Below are 26,887 nucleotides of genomic sequence, written 5' to 3'. Positions count from 1 at the left end.
AGGTGAATCTGGACAGATTCTGATGCTTTCCAATTAGCCTCAGGTACAGTTAAGTCAGACCTTAACTACTTTAAAAGCTCTTATTCATTTTAAAGCCCTGCTCTTTCCCCTCATATTGGGCCAAATTCTGGCCCAGAAAACTGTGGTGAGAAAAAGGAGTGAACTGGGTGTTTGTTTGTTTTTTCTTGCTATTTCTGCACTTTGATTCTCTTCCCCATTCCCCAGCTCCTCCCAAGTTGCTATCTCTGTCTCTTCAAGATTGAGAAGACAGAGGGAGCAAATGTAAGGGTCAAACAGTCTTGAGAGACTGGCATTGTTGTTAGCTGGCTCTCTGGGTGTAGCAGCTGTCCATGTGCTAAATCTTTCTTTTGTGGGTAATAATGGGCCGTTTGGAACCTCATTGACAGAAATCTCCCATCTGCAGCTTCTGGAGTGTATTTCCACTGGTCTTTTGCTTTAGGACAGGAGTTGGCAAACTGCAGTTTATGGGCCAAATCCAGCCTGCCACCTGTTTTTGTATGGCACACGATCCTTAAATGGTTGGGGGAAAAAAGATAAAAGAATAATATTTCGTAACCTGAAAATTATGTGAAATAGACATTTCACTTCCCATATATGAAGTTTCATTGGAATAAACGCTTGCTTATTCCTTTGGTATAGCTCTCAAATGCTAATAACCATTTTGTGATTTAGAGCATTGGTTCTGGAGCTCACATGCCTGGGTTCAAATCCTGACTGATAACTGTATATGTGACCTGAAGAGTGGGAATAATAATCTTACCCACTGGAAAGTTGGTTTAAATGAGCCAATACCTGTAAAAGTCTTATAAAGGTCCTGTGCATGCCATAAATACTCAGTAAATATTTGCTGTTTTTTTTTTTTTTTTTACTGTTAGCAGTGAAGCCTATCCACTTGTAGCTACACAGGTGTAGCTTCTTGAGAACAGGGTACATGGGAAGAAAATTTATGTCTTTTCTTGGAAATATGTTTTTGCTACCCTTGCTCTTTACATATAATTTGGCTGGGTTTGTAATTCTAGATTAGAAATTATTCTTTTTAGAATTTTAAAGGCATGCTTTATTGTTCAGTAGAGTCCTATGCATTGTGCTGGTACTTAGGCTGGAAACTCAAGTCCATAATAGCTGGAAAATTTTCTCATTTATTTGGTGCCAGTTTTCCCTTTATTTTTCTGTTTTCTTTTGTCTCCTGTTTTCCTTCCCATTGCTTTTTCTTTCTGGGAGATTTCCTCCGTTTCTTCTCCTTCCTTTCTCTTACCATGTATTTAATTATTATAAACACTGTCTTATTCTCTGAATATCTTTTAAAAATCTTTCTCAACAAAATATTTGTTCTTATCTCTGGGTATATTAATCATAGTATTTTTGAAGTTTTCTTTTGCTTACTGCATTGCCTCTCATTTCTTTTTATTTATTTATTTATTTATTTATTTAAAATAAATGTATTTATTTATTTTTGGCTGTGTTGGGTCTTCGTTTCTGTGCAAGGGCTTTCTCCAGTTGCGGTGAGCGGGGGCCGCTCTTCATCGCGGTGCGCGGGCCTCTCACTGTCGCGGCCTCTCTTCTTGTGGAGCACAGGCTCCAGACGCGCAGGCTCAGTAGTTGTGGCTCACGGGCCTAGTTGCTCCGCGGCATGTGGGATCTTCCCAGACCAGGGCTCGAACCCGTGTCCCCTGCTTTGGCAGGCAGATTCTCAACCGCTGCGCCACCAGGGAAGCCCACCTCTCATTTCTTTACATTCTTTTTACTGTGTGTTTTTTATTCTAATTTTACACATTCTCAAATGTCTGGAGATGGTCAGCCTTCTACTTATATCTCCAAGTGAGACACTAAAAAAATGGATGTTCATACCCGAGTAGAGCTAGTCCTTTGGTGGGCTTCAGTGTTGGGTGATCAGGTAGGAGCCAGCAGTGTTGTTGGAGCACTCTCTGTCACTATCTGGTGACCCTAAAGAATGGAAGTGTTAGACCATAAAGTAAGTATCTTTAAAATAACTTTGAAAACTTGTAAAATAATTTTTTTTCAAGTGAGGGTTAGAAAAAGCTATCCAGAATGGCCTGGCACAATTGTAAAAGAACCAGATAGAAGTTATAGAAATCATTCCGTTTTCCAGAGAGGAATTCTACATCTAGTCTCCTGCCATGGCTTATATAATCCTGGCTGCTAGCTCTTCTGAAGCAGAGAAAAGGAGATAGGAGTATCCCATTGTTCAGTTTGCAGATTTGGTTTTCATTTGTTTACTATTTTGGTAAAATACACATAACATAAAATTTACCATCTTAACTATTTTTAAGCGTGCAACTCAGTACGTTAAGTACATTCACATTGTTGTACAACCAATCTCCAGAACTCTTCATCTTGCAAAACTAAAACTCTGTACCCATTAAAAAATAACCCTTCGTTCCCCCTTCCACCAGCTCCTGGCCGTTTTATCTTCTGTGAATTTGACTACTCTAGGAACATTATATAAGTGGAATCATACATTATTTGTCTTTTTGTGATTGGCTTGTTCCTCTTAGTATAATGTCCTCAAGGTTCATGCATGTTGTAGCATGTATCAAATTTTCCTTCCTTTTTAAGGCTGAATGATATTCCGCTCTATGAATATACCACATTTTGTTAATTCATTCATTCATCGATGGACATTTGTGTTGCTTCCACTTTTGGCTATTACGACTAATGCTACTGTGAACATGGGTGTGCAAATGTCTCTTGAAGCCCCTGCTTTCACTACTATATACAAAATAGATAAATTTTATACAAAATAAAAAACAGTAAGGACCTACTACTGTATAGCACAGGGAACTATATTCAGTGTCTTGTAATAACCTATACTGGAAAAGAATCTGGAAAAAGTATGTGTGTGTATGCATGCGTGTATATGTATATATATATATATATATATACACACACGTATATATATATACACACACACACACACACATATCTTTGTGTGTGTATATATGTATGTATGTATAATGGAATCGCTTGGGTGTACACCTGAAACTATCACAACATTGTAAATCAGCTATACTTCAATTAAGGAGGAAAAAAAAGGACCCTCCTTTCAGTCCTTTTCAGTATATACCCAGAATTAGAATTGCTGGATCCTATGGCAAATGTATATTTCATTTTTTGAGGCCCCTCTATATTGTTTTCTACAGTGGCTGCACCATTTTATATTCCCTCGAAGGGTGCGCACGAGTTCCAGTTCATCCACGGCCTCCCCAACACTTACTTTCTGCTTTTGTTGTTGTGTTTTTTGTTTTGATTTTTAACAATACCCAACCCTTTGAGTGTGAGGCGGTATCTCCTTGTAGTTTTGATTTTCATTTCCCTAATGATTAGAGACGTTGAGCATCTTTGGAGAAATATCTATCTGAGTCCTTTGCCCATTGTTTAATCTGTTTGTAGTCTTCTTCTTGTTGAGTTGTAGGAGTTCTTTGTAAATTCTACATATTAACCCTTCATCAGATACTTGATTTGCAGATTTTTCCCCCCATCCTGTAGGTTGCCTTTTCACTCTGTAGATTGTGTCCTTTGATGCAGTGGTCCACGGCCTGCTAGGAATTGGGCTGCACAGCAGGAGGTGAGAGGCTGGCAAGCGAGTGAAGCTTCATCTGCCGCTCCCCATCGCTTGCATTACCGCCTGAACCATTTCTCCATCGCCCCCCGTTCCCAGTCCGTGGAAAAATTGTCTTCCAGGAAACTGGTCCCTGGTGCCAAAAAGGTTGGGGACCACTGCTTTGATGTACAGAAGTTTTAAATTTTGGTGATTTCAAGAAATCATTGCCAAGTCCAACATCATAAAAGGTTTCCCCTATGTTTTCTTCTAAGAATTTTATGGTTTCAGCTCTTTGATCCATTTTGAGTTAATTTTTGTTTATGGTATAGGGTAAGGGTACAACTTCATTCTTTTTATGGATATCCAGTTTTCCCAGCACTATTTGTTGAAAAAACTGTCCTTTCCTCATTGAATGGTCTTTATACCCTTGTGGAAAATCATTTGACCATATACGAGAGGGTTTATTTCTGGTCTATTTGCTGACCTGCTTTTAACCCACCTGCTTTTGATTGTCTGTGAGCCCACCGCCGTCAGTTTCTCCAGAGGACAGACCTCCAGCCTTACGTGGTTTGCTGAGGGTAGTTGAAGGGCTGCTCAGGGTAAAAGAAGGAGCTGGGGAATCTTTCTTCTTTTAAAGACTTTCAACCTATCTTGTTTTCATACAACTTCTAGTATCTTTTACTTCAAAGGTACAAAGTCTAATTTCTAAGACTTTCTGGGGTTGCCAAGGTTCCTGACCTGCTTCTGGTTGGCTTTCTCATCTCCTACAGGCTTCGGATTTAGCTTTTTCCAGGCTATTAAATTAGTTGCCACTAGTCTGTGCTTTCCAGTTTGCAAACTTCTGACTATTTTGTTTGCTATTAGTAATCACTTCTTTGATTCTTTTTGTTCTTCTGGGTTTATGCCCCTTTTTTCCCTTCGTTATAGAGTGGCTTTGGGAGGCAGCAGAGGTAAACACTGTCCATGTGTTCAGGCTTCCATCTTATACTTAAATGATTTTTTAAAATTTGTGACTATTTGTTGACTCTAAAAGTTCTACTGATTTTTTTTTTATATATATATTTTTTATTTATTTATTTTTGGCTGCGTTGGGTCTTCGTTGCTGCATGCGGGCTTTCTCTGGTTGTGGTGAGCAGGGGCCACTCTTCGTTGCTGTGCATGGGCTTCTCATTGCGGTGGCTTCTCTTGTTGTGGAGCACGGGCTCTGGGCGTGTGGGCTTCAGTAGTTGTGGCTCGTGGGCTCAGTAGTTGTGGCGCACGGGCTTAGTTGCTCCGTGGCATGTGGGATCTTCCCGGACCAGGGCTCGAACCCGTGTCCCCTGCATTGGCAGGCGGATTCTTAACCGCTGCGCCACCAGGGAAGTCCGAAGTCCCTCTGTTGATTCCTTAAAATATCTGTGTGGTCTTCATTGTCTCATTTTTGTGTGTTTTTTGGAGGGGAGGATTACTTTTTAAATGTCTAGTTATTTCAGGGTATTCCTGTTTTATAGGCTGATATTTCTTTTACCTAGTGTTGGGGGGCGATGTCTAATACTACTGTGTCTCGTCTGCTAATATTTTCTCCTGGTGGATTGTTTCCTTAAATGTTATTTTAGATTGTGTACTCAAATATTCCCCAAATAATGTCTCTGGGAGAATCCTATGCAGTCTGCTTGAGGCTGTGTCTCCACAGTGGTTCTGCAGGTTATATAAATTGAAATGCTTAACCCAAGTGAAGGCATGCCTCTTTACAGAATTTCATGTTACACTTTTTTTTTTTTTAACCTAGAGTCCAGACCAAAACAGAAAGCTTCCCATTGGGCATATTCCCCCCACCCCCTTTTTTACTGAGGAGGTAAGAGGGGGCAGTTACTTCAAGTGTGTGCTTCTCTTCTGCCATGTCTCCTATGCCTGAGTCACCATTAAAATCGAAACCTTTGTATTCCAGTTAAGCACCCCACTCTAATCCCCATTTTCAAATTTTATTTTAGTTATTAATTCCTTCTTTACTTGAGGCCCATGAGGATTTTCTTTATTTATATATGAGCTCGGTTGTGCCTTTAGAGGTATACTTACTTTTTTAAAAAAACATACACTTATAATGCTTATTATGTCCCAAGTGTTCTTCTAAGCATTTACAAATATTAAGTTTTTTAATTCTCTTAATGTCCTGGTAAGCTGATATTATTATCATCCTCATTTTCACAGATGATAAAAGTTGAGGCACAGAGGGTTAAGTTGCTTACCCAGGATCACACATCTAGATAAAGATACTCCACAGTCCATGTCGTGTGTGTGTGTGTGTGTGTGTGTGTGTGTGTGTGTGTGTGTGTTGGCTGTTGAAGGGTGTTTTTCTTTCCAGCTGATGACATGTTCTAGAGATGAGAATTAAGAGTAGTTGAAAATAATGCTTTTGTTTAAATACCCAAAAAGCCACTGTTTAGCATTCATCTTTTCTTACTGATGCCTTCTTTGCTTTGTTCCCCCGGGACTCTTACTCAAGAGCAATGTGTACCGTGTCAGTCTGGAGTTGGTATATAGGATGAAGTCATTGAAAGTAAGTTGACAGTCTGCCCACAGTCTGCCGTACGTCTAAAATCAAAGTATTACAACGTGGGCCAAAATACCCAATTTCTAACTCCAGACTTCACACCTAACAAATTCATAAAATAGAGAGCAAAGACAGAAACTATTCCAAGGGTTTCTGGTGTTGATTAATCGTTTTCTCCTTTGGTAGCCAGAGGCTTTACACCCCAAAGCCATGCCCCATAGTAAGATTTAGAATGCGTGAGGAGTACACTATGTATTCTTTTATAAATGGAGGACTGATGATTGTGCAAGGGGAGGGCCTGGGACAGGACTCAGGTAGACTAATTTGACAAAAGGTTTCTTGTAGAAGATGAAGGCCTGGAAATTGATTTTCTTTATAAAAACTCTTGTTTTAGGAAGTTGGGGAATTCCTTATACTCCATTATTACGTGGATGTATGCTATAGAAAGTATGCCATAGAAGGTCTGAATTACATATGGTCCAGTTTGAAGACCACTGCTCTACAGAATACCATTTCTCACATGTGTACTTTAACCTGATAGTAAACAAATGCTTGGGGATTGTCTAAAATCGAGGGTGGAGAGAGGAAAAGTAGACCTCTTTCTGACACCTTGTGGCAGCAGCTGAACACTGTAAATGCAGCTGGTTGGATTTATAATCTAATCATATTTCTAGGGCTCTTCACATGAAACACTTAAAGTGCCTCTTTTTTCCCCCCTTAAATATGAGATAATCTGTTCAAAATGAACACAAAAAAGTCCTCATTTCACGGAAATACTCTGCATATTGAAATTTCCAAGCCTCAACCTTTTTAAACCATTTGTACATTTTTAGGCATTTGATATCTGCACTATTCAGGAATTGAGAGAGTTCCCTATAGCATGAGGTTGATTAACATACCCTTCCATACTGTATTACCATGAATCAGACATAAAATCTCTGGAGGTCAAGAAGGTTTGTTGCATTTGAACTGTTATTTGACATTGTTTGAAGGCTTTATAGATGTATACTGCTCCAGTGCTGCAAGTTCAACTGTTGATATAATGAACTTGGAGAGACCATGAGAAAAGCCTGTTGATTAATAAGCAAAGCTAAGTTTATTAAGCTTAATGCACTAAAGGAGAAAACACCCATTTGACAAAGTCTTAGTTTTATCTCATGGTAATTTTGAGGTAGGTCTTGGTAGGGTGGATAGCTTTGGGATTGGGCGCTTTATGATATGGCTCTGGATTGGTCTACACAGGGAGGCAAGGGTTTTGCAGCACAACTTGATGAGAAACTATTTAGTTGATTTACAGCCTTATCTTCCAGGAATCTCATTTTCCGGGTTATGTCTTCCAGGTATATCCTGACACAAGCAGCTAAGTCATTCTTGCTTGGTCTCTCTTAATACTGGGACAGAAAATTATTTTGGCGTCTGTTCTCAAAAGTAAGACCTTAATTAATTTACGTGAATCATTGGTTTATTTCAGCTTTGCCCGAAGTTTTTACATACAAATTCTACGAGTCACACTTGGCCATTTAGTGCGGTTGCTGAATTAATAGGTAAGTAAATTGGTGTTTCGTATGTAATCTGTTGCTTGCAATTGAAGTTCTAAAAAGCTTTTTATTGAAAAATAGTATGCAGATGTGCTTTTAAAAAAAAACAAAATGTATCTCAACAATAACATTGGTAAAGGTTACCTAGCATAACAACTATTCAAACTGATGTCAAATTAATCACTGCTCAGCCTTCCCTATACAATTGTCAGAGTATTTCCCTATATTACTATCAAAGTACTTTAATTTGCAAGGTTCCTAAAGCATTTATGTTGAAAATATTTTTAGTCCATTTTAAAAGAAATACGTCTTTTGCCAAAAAGTGAGAATTATGGTTTTTTTTTAATAGTCGGAAAATATTTATAACAGTGGATTCATTTTTCTGGTGTTAGTAACTAGGAGGATTATATTATGTTAGATTTGTGATAATAAATTCTTGGTTTTTCCAATAGATAGAATGATCAAGGTATAGGATTATATTTAAAAGTGTTTTAATGAACATGAGAAAAGAGGCAAGGTTGTGTTCAGATTTGCATTATGGGTCATGTTTTTTATTTCTTGGTAAAATTAATGCACATGAATTCTTGGGAATTCTTAGATATACTTTAGATTCATTATCAAGAAAGAGTCCTATGTTGGATGTGCAAGGAAAAGAAAAGAAAGAAAATTTGAGAACCCTTCTTTTCTTTGGTGAAGTTAGATTTTCCAGAGTCTCTCAGCTAACATGTGCTGTTCCGATGTAGACTCTGAAGTGCAAATGAGATAACTTTGCAACTATTCACGGTCATTCTTTTTCATGGCAACCCAGAGGAGCTACGTAGCCTGGGGTTGTTCATACATAGTGCTTCTCTAGCTTTGGGTTAGGGCAACTGAAAGTCATGGTGCTCTTTGTGGTGTATCGAATTTTTAAGTTTTTTTATGAAGCTAAGGTAGTTGATGAAAAAGATTATTTGATTTTAATTGAAGGCTTACGGAAGGATAGTTTGAGAACCATTATTTATATTATAATGAAGACTTCAAAATATACCTCAAAGGTATTTTTAGTCAGTTAGGGATATTCTGATAGATGTTAGATAGTTCACAAGTTGATTTTTTTTTTTTTTCCACAAGTTGATTTTATTATTACTACTGTTGAAAATTTTTTCATTTTTCTTTGATATATTCCTCTTACTTACCTATTCTGAGAGAAACAAGTATGCTAGGCAAGGGTGTTAAACGGTGAGGTGTACAGAGATGAGAAAAATGTACCAGCCACCAGAAACTTCTGTTAGATTGAAAAGGGCTACAATTTGAAGAACTGTGTAGAAGTAAACCTTCATCTGTGTGTATAGGTTAGCATACTGCTTTCTCATTTATTCAGTAACTGTTGTGGACCTTCCATGTTAACTTGCAGTGCTGTTGACACGCAGCTCTCAGTTTCCCTTGTGATAGCTAGGCTAGTTCTTTGGGCAGAAGAAGACTTTCCTGTCTTGATCATCTCTTCAGTGCAGTGATTCTTCTGGCTTTACACCTTTTCAGTGTAGTGGGTACCAGTCTCTGCTCTCTATATAACAAATGGAGGGCTTTAGATAGAGTTAATTCTGTAATAGTCAATGAACAATATATAGCATAGTACAGTTTAATTTCAAATGGTCAAATCTTAGGAGTTCCGAAACATTTCAGCTTTTAAATTTTCCTTAAAATATATTCTGTTGCTTGTTAAAGTGTTGTTCTGAACTAATTGCTCTTCTTTAAAATGCAAAATCAAAATTTCGCAAAACTTTCGTTTCTCAGATAATGCTTACGATCCTGATGTGAATGCTAAACAGATATGGATTGACAAAACAGTGATAAATGACCATATATGCCTGACATTTACTGATAATGGGAATGGTATGACTTCAGACAAATTACATAAAATGCTGAGGTATGTAAAAGTGTCACACTCCTTAAAATCATTGCTTTTACCTGGTTCAGATGTTTCATGTGTCATACTTAGAGCCTGTAGTTTTTGTTTTTTAAACATGAAATGCTATACCCACAGTGTGCTCTATTCTCTTAAGTCGTCCGTCATTTTCTACTGCTGTTAGATTATTAAGCAGTCCCTGCCATTCTCATCACCCGCTCCCCATGTCTGACTTATCTAAAATTCCACCATTCCTTTAGAGTTGTAGCACATTGACATCAGTTGTTTGTGCTTTAGTGGAAATAGTTTTAGCTACTGTTTCCAATAAAACTTACCACTTTGGGGAATGGGGACTGGTAATTTTAAAGTGACACAGAGGATGAGGAAGTAGCATAGTCGTAAGGGCTTGGGCTCTAGGGTCACAGAATAGGATGTCAGGATGAAGCCAAATGTGCCTGAAATAGAAGCTAAGATACATAGTACAGGTATGAGGTAGAGGGAGGATTTGCCTCAGAGGCCTTTCTACTGTCTCTCAAATACTCCTTACACTGATAAAAAAGGCAGGTTCACCCGATCAATAGTCACAGTACGACAGGCTTGCTGAGAACAAGAGAATCATTCACACTTAGAGGAAGAGATTTCATAGGGTGAAATCTCAAGGTCCCTGGAGCCTAAATTATAATTCAGCCATTTAGCTAGGATGTGCCAGGCAATGAGCTCCGGTTTTAGTATGTGTAATCTTTACATCCCTATAATGTGGATTTGGTTTCCTTTGTTTCAGAGATAGGGAAACACATCAATACAGATTAAAAGTAATTTGCCCAAGATTATATAGCAAGGAAGGATGAGGCTAACATTCAGACTTAGGCACTTTACTTGGTATTACAGTTTTTGAATTAAAATAAATGAAGATTATACATACTTACTAAATTTTTTTTTCTTTTTAGCTTTGGCTTCAGTGACAAAGTCACCATGAATGGTCACGTCCCAGTTGGATTGTATGGGAATGGCTTCAAGTCAGGTTCTATGCGTTTGGGTAAAGATGCAATGGTTTTTACCAAAAATGAAGAAAGCATGAGCGTGGGCTTCTTGTCTCAGACCTACTTGGAAGTCATAAAAGCAGAACATGTTGTTGTCCCAATAGTGGCATTCAACAAAGACCATATCCTTTTGATTTTGAAGTTGAAACTATGAGGAAATAATCTGAACCATTCCATCCTTCTGCCCTCCTCCAGATTCTTGTTTAGCTCTTGTTCATTCTAGCTCTTGTTCCTATCCACTGCCTCTACTCTACATCTGGGCTAAATGTTTGTCCCTTTATGTTCTCTGTTGGAATTGTGTCATGGAAATCCTTAGCATAAGGCGACTGCATTTTATGTTAAGCTTCTTTATTTTAGTCTTTTTGTGGTCTGATAAGCTTATGATCTAGCTTGAAATTTTCACCAAAAACCATGAAAAGCAAGATATCCTTAGGAAAATGTCTTCTGTATAAACATTCAAATATTGGAAATAATTAAAGTAGGAATAATAATAAACTTCTGCATACTTATCCTTCTTGGTGTTCATTTGAAATCACACTATCATTTTAAAATTTAGAAAATAATTTAGGAAATGGTTTTTCAGTTAGTTTGAGTTGGTTTCCATATCGTAATTGTGAAAAATACATCGTTGGTCTAAGTCTTTAACTTAGGATATACAACAGATAATTAATTTAACAGAATCAAAAGCAAGTCTTGCTGCAATTCTGGAACATTCTCTATTTTCTACGGAACAGAAATTACTGGCAGAACTTAAAGCTATCATCGGTAAGAAGGGGACGAGGATCATCATTTGGAATCTCAGAAGGTAAACGGTAGACCTCAGCTAGTTGTTCACCATTTGGGAAGTAAACTGCATGTGCGGGAATAATTTCATTACATTCATGCTTTGTTACACAGAGTGCAAATATATTGGAAGGTCCTCATGTTATGGCATAGTTAATGATTTAGTTTTTCCAAGGGTATTTTATTGAGGCTACTTTGGCTTCAATTTGAGATAATTTCATATCACTAAAAATAAATGTCCTAGCCCTGCCATTCTGTCTCCATAGCACTCTATTTTCGCTCTTGGTTATACCATCCCTCTCCTCAAAAAAAAAAAAAAAAAAAAGAAATGAAACGAAAAGCCCAGCCAACAAGTCCCAACTAGAGTAAGTTAGAGAAATCTTTGTCTGTTTGGTTAATTACATAAAGCTAAGCACAATTTAGCATCTGTTGAGAAAAATAATATAAGTGAGACTTCTGTGTTGCTAAGTCTTTGTGAGGATAAAAATCCTTTGCAAATAAAGTTTTAAAATTTAGGGTAAATGTGTGATATTGAGAGATCTAAGATCTGTTGAACCATAGGAATAAAGCACAGTGATAATACTAAAATCCTTTAATTCTTGTGTTTTTCTGACCACCTGTATTCCCTTTTTCTTTTATTTTCTTTTTCTTACTTTCTTCCCTGCCCCTCCCATCCCCACCACCATTTTTTCTTTAACTTTTAATTTGAGATAATTATAGATTCATATGTAGTTGTAAGAAATCTCATGTACCCTTTACCCAGTTTCTCTCAATGATAACATCTTGGAACACTACAGTACAATAGTACTGTTGATACTGACATTGATACAGTCAAGGTACAGGACAATTTCATCAACTCAAGGATCCCTTTTATATCCACACCCACTCCTTCCTTAAACCCTGGCAACCTCTAACATGTTCTCCATTTCTATAACTTTGTCATTTCAAGAATATTCTGTAACTGGAATCATACCGTGTGAAACCTTTTGGGATTAGCTTTTTTCATTCGGCATAATTTTTTGAAGATTCATCCAGGTTCTTGTGTGTGTCCGTTTGCTTCCTCTTACTTGCTGAGTGGTAATTGCATTATATGGATGGACCACAGTGTGTTTACCAATCTGGTTGTTTACAAGTTTCAGTTATTACAAATAGAGCTATAAAACAGGGGTTCCCAACCTTTTTGTCATCAGGGTCCAGTTTCATGGAAGACAGTTTTTTCACAGGGTCGAGGGGTGGGGTTCAGGCAGTAATGCAGTGATGGGGAGCAGCAGGTGAAGCTTTACACCTCCTACTGTGCGGCCGGGTTCCTAACAGGCCAGGGGGCTGGAGACCCCTGCTATAAAATACGTGCATAGAGGTTTTTGTGGGAGTATGGTCATCATTTTGTGGGATAAATGCCCAGCAGTGTAATTGCTGAATCATATGGTAGTTGCATGTTTATTTTTTTAAGAAACTATCAGAATGTGTCTCTATCATTTGACATTCCCAATGGCAATGTGTGAATGAATACAGTTCTTTTCTGTACCTTCTGGATTTCCTTTCTCCCTCCCTCCCTCCAACTCCTCTGACCTTAACTCCCACCACATGTTCGTGTTTTGTTTTGCTAACTAAAGGTTATTTGCTTGCTTATCTTATGGTGAAGTTAAAATTTAGCTCTTTTAAAAAAATTATTTTTGCAGCTACAAAAGTGCAACAGAGTTTGATTTTGATAAGGATAAATATGACATCAGAATTCCAGAAGATTTAGATGAGATAGCAGGGAAGAAAGGGTACAAGAAGCAAGAAAGGATGGACCAAATTGCCCCTGAGAGTGACTATTCTCTGAGGGTATGTATTCAGCTCTCTTTGTGGGAATGAGAATATCATCAAATAATGGAAATTGTTAACCACTTGTATTATAAATGCTGCCAGAAATCTCTAAGTATCTCAGACATGAACCAGTTTATTAAATTTGTCTTGTGCACACTGCTTGTTTTATTTGCTTAGAAAAGTTTTTTAATTGCGAAATCATCAGGACTTAACAGTGCTTGTAAAAGTTCTTTCACTGTGTGGTTAATTATTTGAATTGGGAATACTAGAATCAGTTTGCAAAATTCATTAATGATATTTTAAAACATTTTTTTCATGGTACACTAACATTATACCATCTGCTCTGGTTACCTCTGGATATTCTTGAGTTAAGACTTTCTTAACAACTAGGACATACTTCACTAACACACTGGGGTATATCAAGGAATAGTAATAGCTGCCATTGTAGTTGCTAGAATCTCAGAAAAAATTACATAGTATACTTGTAAACGTCAAATGAATCCTTATGTGATGGCCATATTGATTTATTCAATCAAAACGCCAGATTCAGAGTGTGTCTTTTAAAATTTAAAATATTCTCTAGAACACACACACATTATTGATACCCTAAAGCAATAAATTATGTATAGCCTATACATAATGCACGTTAATATAATTTTGTGATAAATATCTTTGAGATTTGACCTTAGAGATGAGAATGTTTTTAAGATTGAAGGAATTAATATCTCAATATAACAGTGTTGATATAATAAGAATATTAAGTTTCGGGCTTCCCTGGTGGCGCAGTGGTTAAGAATCTGCCTGCCAACGCAGGGGACACGGGTTCGAGCCCTGGTCCGGGAAGATCCCACATGCCGCGGAGCAACTAAGAACATGCGCCACAACTACTGGGCCTGCGCTCTAGAGCTCGTGTGCCACAGCTACTGAGCCTGCACGCCTAGAGCCCGTGCTCCGCAACAAGAGAAGCCACCACAATGAGAAGCCGGCGCACCGCGACAAAGAGTAGCCCCCGCTCACTGCAACCGGCGAAAGCCCACGCAGCAACAAAGACCCAACGCAGCCAAAATAAATAAATAAATTAAAACAAAGAATATTAAGTTTCTTAGTCACTATGATAAGACATATAATACTAACTTTTCCCTTTTTTTTCTCCTTTTTGTTTTTCTTGGCTGCACTGCGGCATGTGGGATCTTAGTTCCCCGACCAGGGAGAGTGGTCCTAACCGCTGGACCACCAGGGAATTCCCCTTTTCCCTTTTTTTGTGCTAAAATTATTTCATAACCCCAAGCTAAGGATTCATTTGACGTTTACAAGTATACTATGTAAATTTTTTCTGAGATTCTAGCAATTACAATGGCAGCTATTACTATTCCTTGATATACCCCAGTGTGTTAGTGAAGTATGTCCTAGTTGTTAAGAAAATCTTAACTCAAGAATATCCAGAGGTAACCAGAGCAGATGGTATAATGTTAGTGTACCATGAAAAAAGTGTTTTAAAATATCATTAATGAATTTTATAAACAGGCAAAACACCACTAATTTTGAAATCAGGAGTCAGGAAAAAAAAATAAGAGAAATGTTCAAATTTTAGTTTGTGTTGAACTTTTCATATATCCTTCTTGAATTGTTCAATTCATTTCCCTCAGAGATTTCTGATAGCTTGGAGGAAGGCACAGGAGATCATATTTTAACATGTTTTAGGATGCAAAGTTTGGTCACAATTCTAAGGTATCTAAACTTCCACGTATTAAGAATTGAAAACACGTTTAGGGAATTCCCTGGTGGTCCAGTGATTAGGACTAGGCACTTCCACTGCCATGGCCCGTGTTCAATCCCTGGTCAGGGAACTAAGATCCCGCAAGCCTCAGCACGGCCAAAAAAAAAAAGAAAGAAAAAAAAAAAAGACTTGAAAACACATTTAGATGACTGCTGATATTTACAGCTTCATATGGAAAAAGTGCTGTTTGTCTGCTCTGCTTAAATGTTGGTGCATTATTTATGATTTTTTTCCTTTTCAAGCTTATAATAGTCCCTTTTGTTTATATTAGATTTTGCTTATTTTTGCCCAAATAAAATTTATTGATGCTTTTAAAATTATAATAGCAATATATAGTTTTGACAGGAGAGTCAGAAAATAGTCCTTTTTGTACACAGAAACATTTTTTAAAAATGAAATGATACTATACGTGCTGTTTTTTTAACTTTTTTCACTTAACATATCAACATCTATGTAGTTCAGTAGATTGTTTTCTGTATGTCATTTTTACTGGCTACAGTATATTGAGCTTGTTTTTAATAAAAAGTGTTCAGATATTAACTAATACACCTTTATAGTCTATAGTATTTTATTGAAGAGTTAATACATCTTTTATCAAAGCAAGGCAGTAGCTTTCTTTTTAAATACATGCGTAAGTAATGTTGAACAAATCCATAGATAATTATTTGGAAAGGACAGATAATTGTGTGTCTTTGCAGGCTTACTGCAGTATATTATATCTAAAGCCACGAATGCAGATCATCTTGCGTGGACAGAAAGTGAAGACACAGCTAGTTTCGAAGAGTCTTGCCTACATTGAACGTGATATTTATCGACCCAAATTTTTAGTATCCTTTATTTTGCTTGTTATGATGCTGTATATAGATAGGTATCAGTCAAGTGTATTTCCCTTCCCCCTTTCTCCTTTTATCCTGATAGAGTCTAATCCTCTCCAACTTTTGCCCTTTTTTGCACCGTTGGACTCAATAAATAATGAAATAGGAAGGGTGGTTTAAAGGGAGTGAGGTGGTGTGTTCAGAATTTTCCTTAACATTTAAGACTAATAAAACTGTGAGAATTACTTTTGGATTCAACTGCAGAAATAAAGATCATTATGGGATAATGATGTATCACAGAAATAGACTCATCAAAGCTTATGAAAAAGTTGGATGTCAGTTAAGGGTAAGTTTATATCTGAAAATGTCTGTATCTTTTATAAAAGTTAGGATAACATCGGGTCAGATGTGAAATAATGTGCTTTTTGCCTAATGACTTTTAAATGTCAGTGTTTTTAATAACATTGGTATGGCACTTGACCTTAGAACACTTTTAATTTGAGGACAGAACATTTTATCTCTGTTTTACAGGTGAGGGAATTGGGGCTAATAAGTAACTCGCCTTAGACTTCAGGCACAGGTGCAGATATTTTCTCTACACTTGGAAAAGGATCCTTGATTTTTTTTCATGCTAGAATAAAATTGATTGGTTTTAATTAGTTGTTGACTCAGTAGCTTAAAAAATAGTATCTGATAGGTGATTTACTTTTCTGGAGTTAGTTCCTGAATATATCAGAGTTTTCCTCCTAAACCACTTCCATTGTTGTAGAATTTAATTTAGGATGGTGAACATTGCCCACTATGTTGATCTGTTTATCCTTTACCTGTTTCCACAGAAAATTTTTTTGGTGTATGTGGTGGGTGTTAAGAATTTGTGATAAATTCTGAAATTCAGCTTTGTTAAAGGTTTTAAGTCCAGGCATATTTTGTTTTCCAATTCTGTGATGTTCATTTTCTGTTCATTTTATTTCATTCTAAATTCTCTGCAACAACATGGATGGACCTGGAACATAGTGTGCTTAATGAAGTATAATATGTCAGGAAAAGACAAGTACTGTATGTTACCACTTATGTGTGGAATCAAAAAAATAAAAAGTGAATGAATGTAACAAAACAGAAACAGACTCACAGACATGGAGAACAAACTGGTGGTTACCAGTGGGGGCAGGGTGGCAGGGGGAGATAGGGGTAGGGGATTAAGAGGTACAAACTACTATGTATAAAATAAATGAGCTACAAGGATATATTGTACAGCACAGGGAATATAGCCAATATCTTATAATTTTAAATGGAGTATATAAAAATATTGAATCACTGTGCCATACATCTGAAACTAATATAATATTGTAAATCAACTATATTTCAATTTTTTAAAAAGTAAATGAACTTTGTTGGGCTCTTCTTTATAACCACTGATTTCAATTAGAAAAATAAATCCAGAAATATGACAACCATGATACAAGGTATCAATAACTTATTTAAAATGCTAAGTTTTATTTATAATTGGAATAGTAATTTTTGCCAGAAATACTGTATAATTATAAAGTTCTGAATTTCACTGGTAATTGGAAATGTATTTTTGGTAATAGGCCTTATTTCTCAAGTGTTTGACTTAAGGTACATAATCCATTTTTCCAACCCAGTTAAATTTGCATTATATATAATTTCTGGTTAAGTTTAACCTTGTAAAAAATAAGCTTTTACAGCCAACTTTTTTTTTTTAAGTAAATGTATTTTATTTTTGGCTGCATTGGGTCTTCGTTGCTGTGCGCGAGCTTCCCATTGCGGTGGCTTCTCGTTGCAGAGCACGGGCTCTAGGCGCACAGGCTCAGTAGTCGTGGCACACGGGCTTAGTTGCTCCACGGCATGGGGGATCTTCCCGGACCAGGGATGGAACCTGTGTCCCCTGCATTGGCAGGTGGATTCCTAACCACTGTGCCACCAGAGAAGCCCTACAGCCAACTTTTAATGTTTTTCTTTACCAGAAGATGGACTGGTCGTAGTATTTGGATTCAGTAAACATTTATTAAACACTTGGTATGATTTTCCACGCTAGATGCTCAGCATAAAAAGATGAAAAGGTACAGCACATGCCCCCAGAGCTCGCTCTTTTTTTTTTTTCTTTTTAAATTAATTAATTAATTAATTTTTGGCTGTGTTGGGTCTTCGTTTCTGTGCGAGGGCTTTCTCCAGTTGCAGTGAGCGGGGGCCACTCTTCATCGCGGTGCACGGGCCTCTTACTATTGCGGCCTCTCCCATTGCGGAGCACAGGCTCCAGACGCGCAGGCTCAGTAGTTGTGGCTCACGGGCCTAGTTGCTCCGTGGCATCTGGGATCTTCCCAGACCAGGGCTTGAACCCGTGTCCTCTGCATTAGCAGGCAGATTCTCAACCACTGTGCCACCAGGGAAGCCCCAGAGCTCTTTCTCATGAGGGGAATGTGGTATATCCTTGGAGCAGCAGAAAGGGCTTCTTGGAGAAAGTGGTGATTGAGATGAGACTGAGTTGATTTACTGTTTTGGAAAGTCTGGCGAGAGCTTTCTAGACAGAGAAAGGAATGTCTGCAAAGGAAAAGAAAGAGGCTTCTGAGAGGATGGCATCATTAAGGGAGTTATTATGCCTGGACCAGGTGGTAAGTGGGGAATGGGAGAGAGGAAGATGAGGCCAGAAAGGAGGTGAAGAAGAACTAAGATTGAAGGGTTCTGTGGTTTACAAGTTGTACGAAATGAGGAACCACTGATGGTTTTTAGTGGAGTAGCATTATGATTAGGTTTCCATGGTTTTGTCTATAGTTGTATCTATGAAAATTCTCATAAGGCAATATTTCACTTTTTCTCTTTATACTTAGACTCAGCTATAGTCGTGAACAAAGTACATGTGTTAATCACATGTAGATAATCAGAAAATGACTCAGATACTTTGAGTTCAGTGTTTTAGCTAGCAGGTTTAAAAAAAAACCTAGGTCAGTTGAATTAAAGTTTTTACTTCATCACAATTAACAACTGAATGTGTAACTTTGGATAAATGTCTTTAATTTTTATCTAACAAACTTACGGAATATTATGTGCCAAAGCCTTTGCTAGGCACTATGGATACAGGAAGGAGTTAGTTGTGGTTTTTAGTAGCTAAGAAATTGCATCCCAGTAGAGGGGATCTTTTTTCCCTAGTGTAAAATCGGGAATGATAATACTTGTCTACATGAATACTTGATAACAGTGGAAGTGGTTTTGGAGGAAAGCTGTTGTTACATGTTTAGGAGTTAGCTCCCAGAAAGGTAAATTACCTACCAGACACTGTTTTTCAATCTAAATGTCATGAGAATCATGAGATAAAATATAGGAAAATGTTTCATACAGATCTTAAATCTTGGTGAAGGGATAATTGTTTGGAGCATCATGTTTCATGTTTAAAATGCCAGTTTCATTTTTCAGGCAAACAACATGGGTGTTGGAGTAGTGGGGATTATAGACTGTTATTTCCTAAAGCCGACTCATAATAAACAAGATTTTGATTATACTAACGAATACAGGTATGTTACCTATTTAAATGACTGCCTTCTTACAATTTATTTTGGAAATACTTTCATAACTTTTTCTAAGCTGGATTTCTTTCTGTTTTGTGGGAAGCTTGCGTAGAAAACGCATGTAATCATTTTCTCATCCCTGGGGATTGTATTCTACTCCGTCACAAATAGAAATATATTCTCCTCTGTCTTTACTGATGAAGTACTTTTGAGATTTGTACTGAAGAGAGGAAGTTCCTGCTTTCTTGGTAACATTTTTTTTGTGTAATATAAAATCCAGAAACGTTGATCTTGGATGGGAACTTTAAGATAACTTAGTCCTATGTACTTGAGACAGAAATGCTCATATCTTTTAAGAGTGATCAGAAGCCATAAAATAAGTACGACCATCAATTTTACTTGTAAATTTAGGAAGCACAAACAGTTGTCCTAATGAGCGTATATTATGAAGAAGAATGCAAACTTCATATAAAAACAGAGTGGAAGGAGGGAAATGATAAAGAGCAAAATCAGCAAATTAGGAAACACACAATTGAGAAAGTCAAGAAATATTCAGAGTATAGTCCTGAGACAGAAGCTACCCCTGTTATCTGAACAGGGAAAATATAGGGAGTAGAAGGTGATCACTCAGAGAGGTAAAAGAGGACGGTAGATGTCCAGAACTAGCTGATACAAAACAGCAGGTGTTACCTCTAGGTTGAAAAAGAGTAGAAAATAAAGGAACTAGGAGAGGGTCCCCGGTCCCTGATGTCGGAGATTCAGATCTCTTTGTAGAGGTCATAACAAACACAGGAACAGGCTACCTGCCATGGCAAAAAGCTTGCCAGAAGGCCTGGCCAGTCTGGGTCTGTAGACATGGCCTGCTGTTGCCAGGGGATGTGGGTGGGCTTGGGCTGGAGCTGTTCTGTAGAGGAGACCTGTCTTTGCCCAAGGGTGTGAGTATATGCTGGAACTGGTTCCTGCTGCTGGAGGGAGGAGCGTGGCCTGAAAGCACAGCTGGAGCTCCTTTGGGAGGCCATGGGCTCCAGCCAAATAATAATGGAGCACCAGACCTGAAGGCCATGTGTCTTGCTGTTCTCACCTGGTAGGTTCATTGCCCCGTTAACCCAGTGTAACATTCCTCAGGCTGGCAAAGGATGAATGTTTACAGGATCAAGCTCCATTATCACAAAACTGAACCAAAAAAACCCCTGTTTGGAACTGGAAGACAATAAGTTGATAATGGACACAATCAAAAGCCCAAAGTTTGTTCTTTGGTAAGATTAACAGTCTATAAGCATCTGGCAAGACTAAGGAAAAAAATAATCATCAATATCAGAAAGGAAAAGGAGGACATTACTACAGATCTACAGACAGAAAAACATAGAGGGGTAGCATGAACAATTTTAGACCATTTTAGATGATATGGACACCTTCCTTTCAAACTGAATCAAATTAAAAATTTCCCACATACTTTCAAACATTTAAGGATATGGCGGCGCCAGCTTACACAATCATTAAAGGTTTTAAGACACCACATAACTAGTAGTGAACTCACGAATGCATTACAAGAAAGAAAATTTATGTCACTCTTTCATGATTAAGATATAAAAATCTTAATTAAACAGCAGATACCATTTAGTGACTTGTAAAAAGAATAATACGTTAAAACCAAGTGGATTGTATTCCAAGATGGCACATGTGGTTTTTACTATTCAAAATTCAATGTAATTCATCACATTGATGTTAAAGAAAAATCTCATGGTTATTTTCATAGGTGCAGAAAAAGCACTTGAGAAACCACAATATCAATTTGTGATGTAGGAAAAAAGGGAACTCTTACAAAACCATTAATAGAAAGGGCATATTAGCAATACTGACTATTTAGCAAAAAAACAGCAGTTCCTAATGGTGAATTATTGACAGTTTTCCCCTTAAGAGTGGGAGTAAGATAAGGTTATCAGCTATTCACCATTGTTCTTGAGGAAATAACCAGAACAAATAAGGCAAAAAAGAAAGAAATGAAAGTATAAGGGTTGGAAAGGAATAAATAATTTTCTGTAGGTGACAGTATCAAGTATATAGAAAGTCCAAAATAATCTGCAATGTAATACAGAGTCTAAGATTGCTAGATAAGAAGTATTCAGAAGTTTGTTTACCAGCAAAAAAAAAAAAAAAGAAACAACCATGAGATTCAAAAAAATTTTACACATAATAACATCAAAAAAGCAAGTGCTTTGGAGTAAAAATATGCAAAGACCTCAACACACTAAAAACTATAAAACATTGTGGAGTGAAATTTCAAATCTGAATAAATAGGTATACCAGGTTCAGGAGTTGGTAGGCTGAATATTATAAAATGTCATTTTTTTCTCCAAAGTAATTAAATACAATTCCAGGTTAAAAAAAAATCCCAGCAGGTGTGTGTGTATGTTAACAAGCTTAATTTAAACTTTATGTGGAAAGTCAGAAGACCAAAGATAGTTAAGACAAAGAACAACAAATCAAGAGGACTCATACTACTAAATATCAGTACTTAAAAAGCTGTAGTGAAAGAGTGGTATTAATGAAGAAATAGTCTAGTGAAATAGAATAGAGAAGCCAGAAACAAATCCCTGCTTTTTATACATATGGTCAGCTGATTTATGACAAAGGTGTAGTAGGAAAATGATCATCTTTCTAAAAATGATGGTTCAACTACCTGTATGAACAAAATGAACATTAACTTCTCCTTCTTATATGAAGCAAAAAATCAATTCCAGATGGATTTTAAGCCTAAATGAGAAAGGCAAAAATGAAATGAAAACAAGAATAGTTTCATAACCTTTAATTTAGGTGGGTTTTTTTGTAACAAGATGCAAAAAGTATTGATATATTAGATCAAGATGGAAAAATTATCTAAAATGAATAAGATATAGCAAATGTTGGTAAGATGTAGGGCAGTTGGTACTCCTGTACGTGCTGTTGGGTGTGAAAATTGTTGATCATCTTTGAAAGTTACTAGACTGTTGAGTAAAGCTGAACATCAGTGCCCATCCCTATGACCCCGCAGTTCCACTCCTAGGTATATTTTCAACAGAAATGGGTGCAGTCTCATGGATTGAGGAATAAAGGTGATAAGAAAAGGAGACGAGGAAGAACTGAAAAAGTGATATGAAAGGAGAACCATATTTGGGAGGGGAGATGATACATTCTTATTTGGATGTTTATATGTTGTGATAGTGGGGCTTCCTGGTGGGGAAAAATAGAGATAATGAATGGGGATAGATATATCTAATATTAACCTGTCAGTACAGAATTTAAGTCTTGATTTTTATTTGTTTATTTAAAAAATTTTTTTAATTAATTAATTTTTTTTTTGGCTGCATTGGGTCTTTGTTGCTGCGCGTGGGCTTTCTCTAGATGCGGCGAGCAGAGGCTACTCTTCATTGCGGTGCGCAGGCTTTTCATTGTGGTGGCTTCTCTTGTTGCGGAGCACGGGCTCTAGGCGCGCGGGCTTCAGTAGTTGTGGTGCACGGGCTTAGTTGCTCCGTGGCATGTGGGATCTTCCCAGACCAGGGCTCGAACCCGTGTCCCCAGCATTGACAGGCAGATTCTTAATCACTGCGCCACCAGGGAAGCCCTATCTTTATGAATTATAGGTTTCTCTAGATATATGCCCAAGAGTGGTGCTGCTGGATCATATGGTAACTCTATTTTTAGTTTTTTAAGGAACCTCCATACTGTTTTTCACAGTGCTTCCACCAATTTACATTCCCAGCAGCAGTGTAGGAGGGTTTGCTTTTCTCCACACCCTCTCCAGCATTTATTATTTGTACACTTTTTGATGGTGGCCATTCTGACCGGCGTGAGGTGATGCCTCACTGTCTTTTTGATTTTCATTTCTCTGATAATTAGTGATGATGAGTATCTTTTCATGTACCTGTTGGCCATCTGTATGTTTTCTTTGGGAAAATGTATATTTAGATCTTCTGCCCAATTTTTGATTGGGTTGTTTTTTTGTTATGGAGTTGTATGAGCTGTTTGTATATTTTAGAAATTAAGCCCTTGGCAGTTGTATCCTTTGCAAATATTTTCTCACATTCCGTAGGTTGTCTTTTTGTTTTCTTTGCTGTGCAAAAGCTTGTGAGTTTGATTAGATCCCATTTGTTTATTTTTGCTTTTTTTTTTTCCCTTGCCTTGAGAGACTGACCTAAGAAAACATTGTTACGATTTATGTCAGTGTTTTGCCTGTGTTCTCTTCTAGGTGTCTCATGGTGTCATGTCTTATATTAAAGTCTTTAAGCCATTTTGAGTTTATTTTTGTGTGTGGTATGAGGGAATGTTCTAACTTGATTGATTTACATGCGACTTTCCAGCTTTCCCAACACCACTTGCTGAAGAGACTGTCTTTTCTCCATTGTATATTCTTGCCTCCTTTGTCAAAGATTAATTGACTGTAGGTGTGTGAGTTTATTTCTGGGCTCTCTGTTCTGTTCCATTGATCTATATGTCTGTTTTTGTGCCAGTAGCACACTTTTTATTGCTGTAGCCTTGTAGTATTTTCTGAAGTCCAGAAGGGTTGTGCCTCCAGCTTTTTTCTTTTTTTTTTTCAGGATTGCTTTGGCAATTCTGGGTCTTTTGTGGTTCCATATAAATTTTAGGATTATTTGTTCTAGTTCTGTGAAAAACGTCATGGGTAATTTGATAGGGATCACATTGTCTGTTTTGAATTTAAGATGTTACACTGACTGTATCTTGTGTGTGCAGACAGTCCTGGCACAGTAGATACTTAACTCATTAACAAATGATTATTCAATTATGGCCGTAGTCATGTTTATCTCAGTAGGTCCTGTTGATTTGCTTTTTTACTGACACCTTATTGTGGGAAAAGTGAAAGTCTTAATTGTGGGACAGAAGCTATTTTGAATTATACTTGCTGGTAATGGTTGCATACTTTCATAAAGCAAACAGCTGCATTCTGGTTTGCATTGAAGCTTGTAAGTTTGTTGGTTGGGGTGAAATTCAGAAAGCCTGTGGTTCTCCCAGTAGCTGGTCTGCAACACACTTCCTCAACAGAGGACCCAAAGTGTTAGTATTGTCTGTCTTATTCCTAGATGGTCCTGGCTCTGTTCTATGAACTTATCTACATCCTTAGAGAAAATTGCCATTACTTTAAGTGTTCTTAACTATGCCTTTTGGAGGCCCCTCCCCCTGTGTTCACATGATCAGTACCAGGTTGTTTATGCTTTCTCTGTTTGTCAAAGATTTAATCTTTATCTTTTTTTTTTTCTTGAATTGATTTTATAATTTACTTTTTTTTTTAAGGCTTACAATAACAGCACTAGGAGATAAGCTCAATGATTACTGGAATGAAATGAAAGTGAAGAAAAATGCAGAATATCCTCTGACTTTGCTGGTTGAAGATATACAGTAAGTACATTTAAAAAATAATAAGTGACTATAATATCAAGATGTGATATTGGAGGGCATGGCGATTTTACAATGTTCATAAACTTTTGAATCTAATCCATAGTAAGAAATAAATCCCATAACTCGAAAGCCTTTTATAAACTAAAAGAATATATACATTTAAGTTATTCAGAACTGTGCTATAATAGAGGGTAAAATGTAATACAGTTATAAAAATTGCATAAATTACAATAATACAACTTGCCTATTTTCTGTACTTTGAATGGTTTATTGTGCTAGTAAGTATATTAGATTTGACACTGCAGATGCTAACTTAACATAAATTTCAGGGCAAGGCATTTGTAGTATTTTCTAAGTTTTTTAGTTTTTATTATAGAAAAAATGTAATAGTATGCTATTAAACAAGACTAAGTCACTTTGTTTAAATTGGTCTGTCACTTTTAACCTTCAGTGGTAGCCAAAATTGTTGTTTTTAAAATCTTAACTCACTGTCAAATGTTCCAGAATTTTCAGGGACAGAATTAAATAATAGGGGCATTCTGTGGTAGAAATGATGTGGAAAGTCTAGTGAAGTACTTAGATCCATATTTCCATGCTAATATTTAGTTGCTATTTTGTTACAGGAAACGTCCTGATCAGACATGGGTTCAATGTGATTCCTGTCTAAAGTGGCGAAAATTACCAGATGGGATAGATCAACTTCCAGAAAAATGGTATTGCTCCAATAACCCTGACCCACAGTTCAGGTACCATATAGTTGGTAGTAGCCTTTTTGGAAAGGCAGAAAGTACTGTTCAAGGTGTATGAATAGGCGCTGGTGACGTGTTATTCCCATGTGATTTTTCTGACTAGAAATTGTGATGTTCCAGAAGAACCTGAAGATGAAGATTTGGTGCATCCCACTTATGAAAAAACCTACAAAAAGAAGTGAGTGTTATATTAATGTATGATGGGAAAATAATACCCAGATCATCAACAGTGGTGTGTCTGCAGCATTAGTTGATATTTCTCCAAGATAAAGCAGTATAGCCAAAAAAGATTGAGTCCAAAAAAAAAGATATGATGCGGAGTGCATAACATCAAGTGCTTTTAAAGTTTATACTGTGGATGCCTGCTGTTTATTGCTGTCCTATCTACAAGATACTTTGAATATGCAGTATAGTTTTGTGCTTTTGGACTATACACCAATGAATCAAAAGTGAATACTGCCCTTTATGAGCTCATAGTCTAACGGGGAAAGTGAGATGTGTGTATTACCAATTTGAAGTTGACGACTCCCGTAAAAGGCATGATCCAGTCCTGTGAGGAAGCGCATAAGGAGAAATTACTTCTGGTTGGGGATGGGGAAATGGATCAGGAAAATTCATGAAGGACATTTTTGTAATAGGCCTTGAAGGAAAGGTAGGATTTGTTGGGTAGGAAGCAATAGTTTGTTCAGCTTAACTACAGTAAATACGTGAATGGGGATAATGGAAAATAGAGGTGGGAGAGAGAAGCTGGGGAACGATAGTGAACCATGGTGAACGTTAGGCTTATGTACTGCACACGGAAGGCTGAGTTGATGAAGATCTTCTGGGTGGTTTTGATTTATAGTGCACTGTTCATAAAGATAAGTCCAGTAGCAGGAGTGGAAGACATTAGGGTGTTGCTGAGATAAGAGGTGGAAAGTACTTCCCTGCCTGAGGGCTTACCACTGATTATAACAAAATTGAAGCAAAGTTCAGTGTACCTATCTTATTGACTTAGTAGTGAAATGGCAAGTATGTCATTCGAAAACAGAATTGAAAAATCATAATGAAGTAAATTTAAATACATTTTTCTTTTTCTTTCCTCTCTCTTTTTTTTTTTTTTTTTTTTTTTAAGAGACAAGGAAAAATTCAGGATCAGACAACCAGAAGCAATCCCTCGGGTAATTAGGCCTTCCATTTTATAGCTGTGTCTTGTATTGTGTTGTGATTAATTTAATACTCAATTTTAAGCTTAGGAGTTACATAACAAATTGAAGCAATCTCGTTCATTCAGTTCACATTTCTCTTCTCTTGTACCCCTTCTTACCCTCTTTCCCAATACTGACTTCTAACCCACAACTTCACTCAAACTTCTCAATTTTATTATTCAGTTGGGCATCTTCTGAGGAAAGGCAGATATTCTTTTAAGAATCTTATTGTTAGGTAGACAGTCAAGGAAAAGTTCATAGGAAGACCCAGGGAGCCAC

The 26,887-nt window shown here is 37.1% G+C and overlaps 1 protein-coding gene across 1 annotated transcript in view; it reads left to right on the top strand.

The window, feature by feature from the left end:
* The window catches only part of MORC3 (MORC family CW-type zinc finger 3), a 45,207-nt gene that overhangs the window by 1,382 nt on the left and 16,938 nt on the right, over positions 1-26,887 (top strand). Inside the window, exons 2-11 of the mRNA XM_082393566.1 lie at positions 7,585-7,657; positions 9,425-9,557; positions 10,484-10,699; positions 11,235-11,381; positions 13,039-13,186; positions 19,190-19,287; positions 24,568-24,672; positions 25,296-25,418; positions 25,525-25,599; positions 26,536-26,581. Coding sequence (XP_082249692.1) covers positions 7,585-7,657; positions 9,425-9,557; positions 10,484-10,699; positions 11,235-11,381; positions 13,039-13,186; positions 19,190-19,287; positions 24,568-24,672; positions 25,296-25,418; positions 25,525-25,599; positions 26,536-26,581 — 1,164 coding nt within the window. The remainder of the gene's footprint in view (positions 1-7,584; positions 7,658-9,424; positions 9,558-10,483; positions 10,700-11,234; positions 11,382-13,038; positions 13,187-19,189; positions 19,288-24,567; positions 24,673-25,295; positions 25,419-25,524; positions 25,600-26,535; positions 26,582-26,887) is intronic.

The sequence above is a fragment of the Balaenoptera borealis genome, assembly GCF_965194805.1.
Source record: "Balaenoptera borealis genome assembly, chromosome: 5".
Lineage (NCBI taxonomy): Eukaryota > Metazoa > Chordata > Mammalia > Artiodactyla > Balaenopteridae > Balaenoptera > Balaenoptera borealis.
The sequence above is the reverse complement of the archived record's forward strand: the minus strand, read 5'-3'. Positions and strand labels throughout refer to the sequence as shown.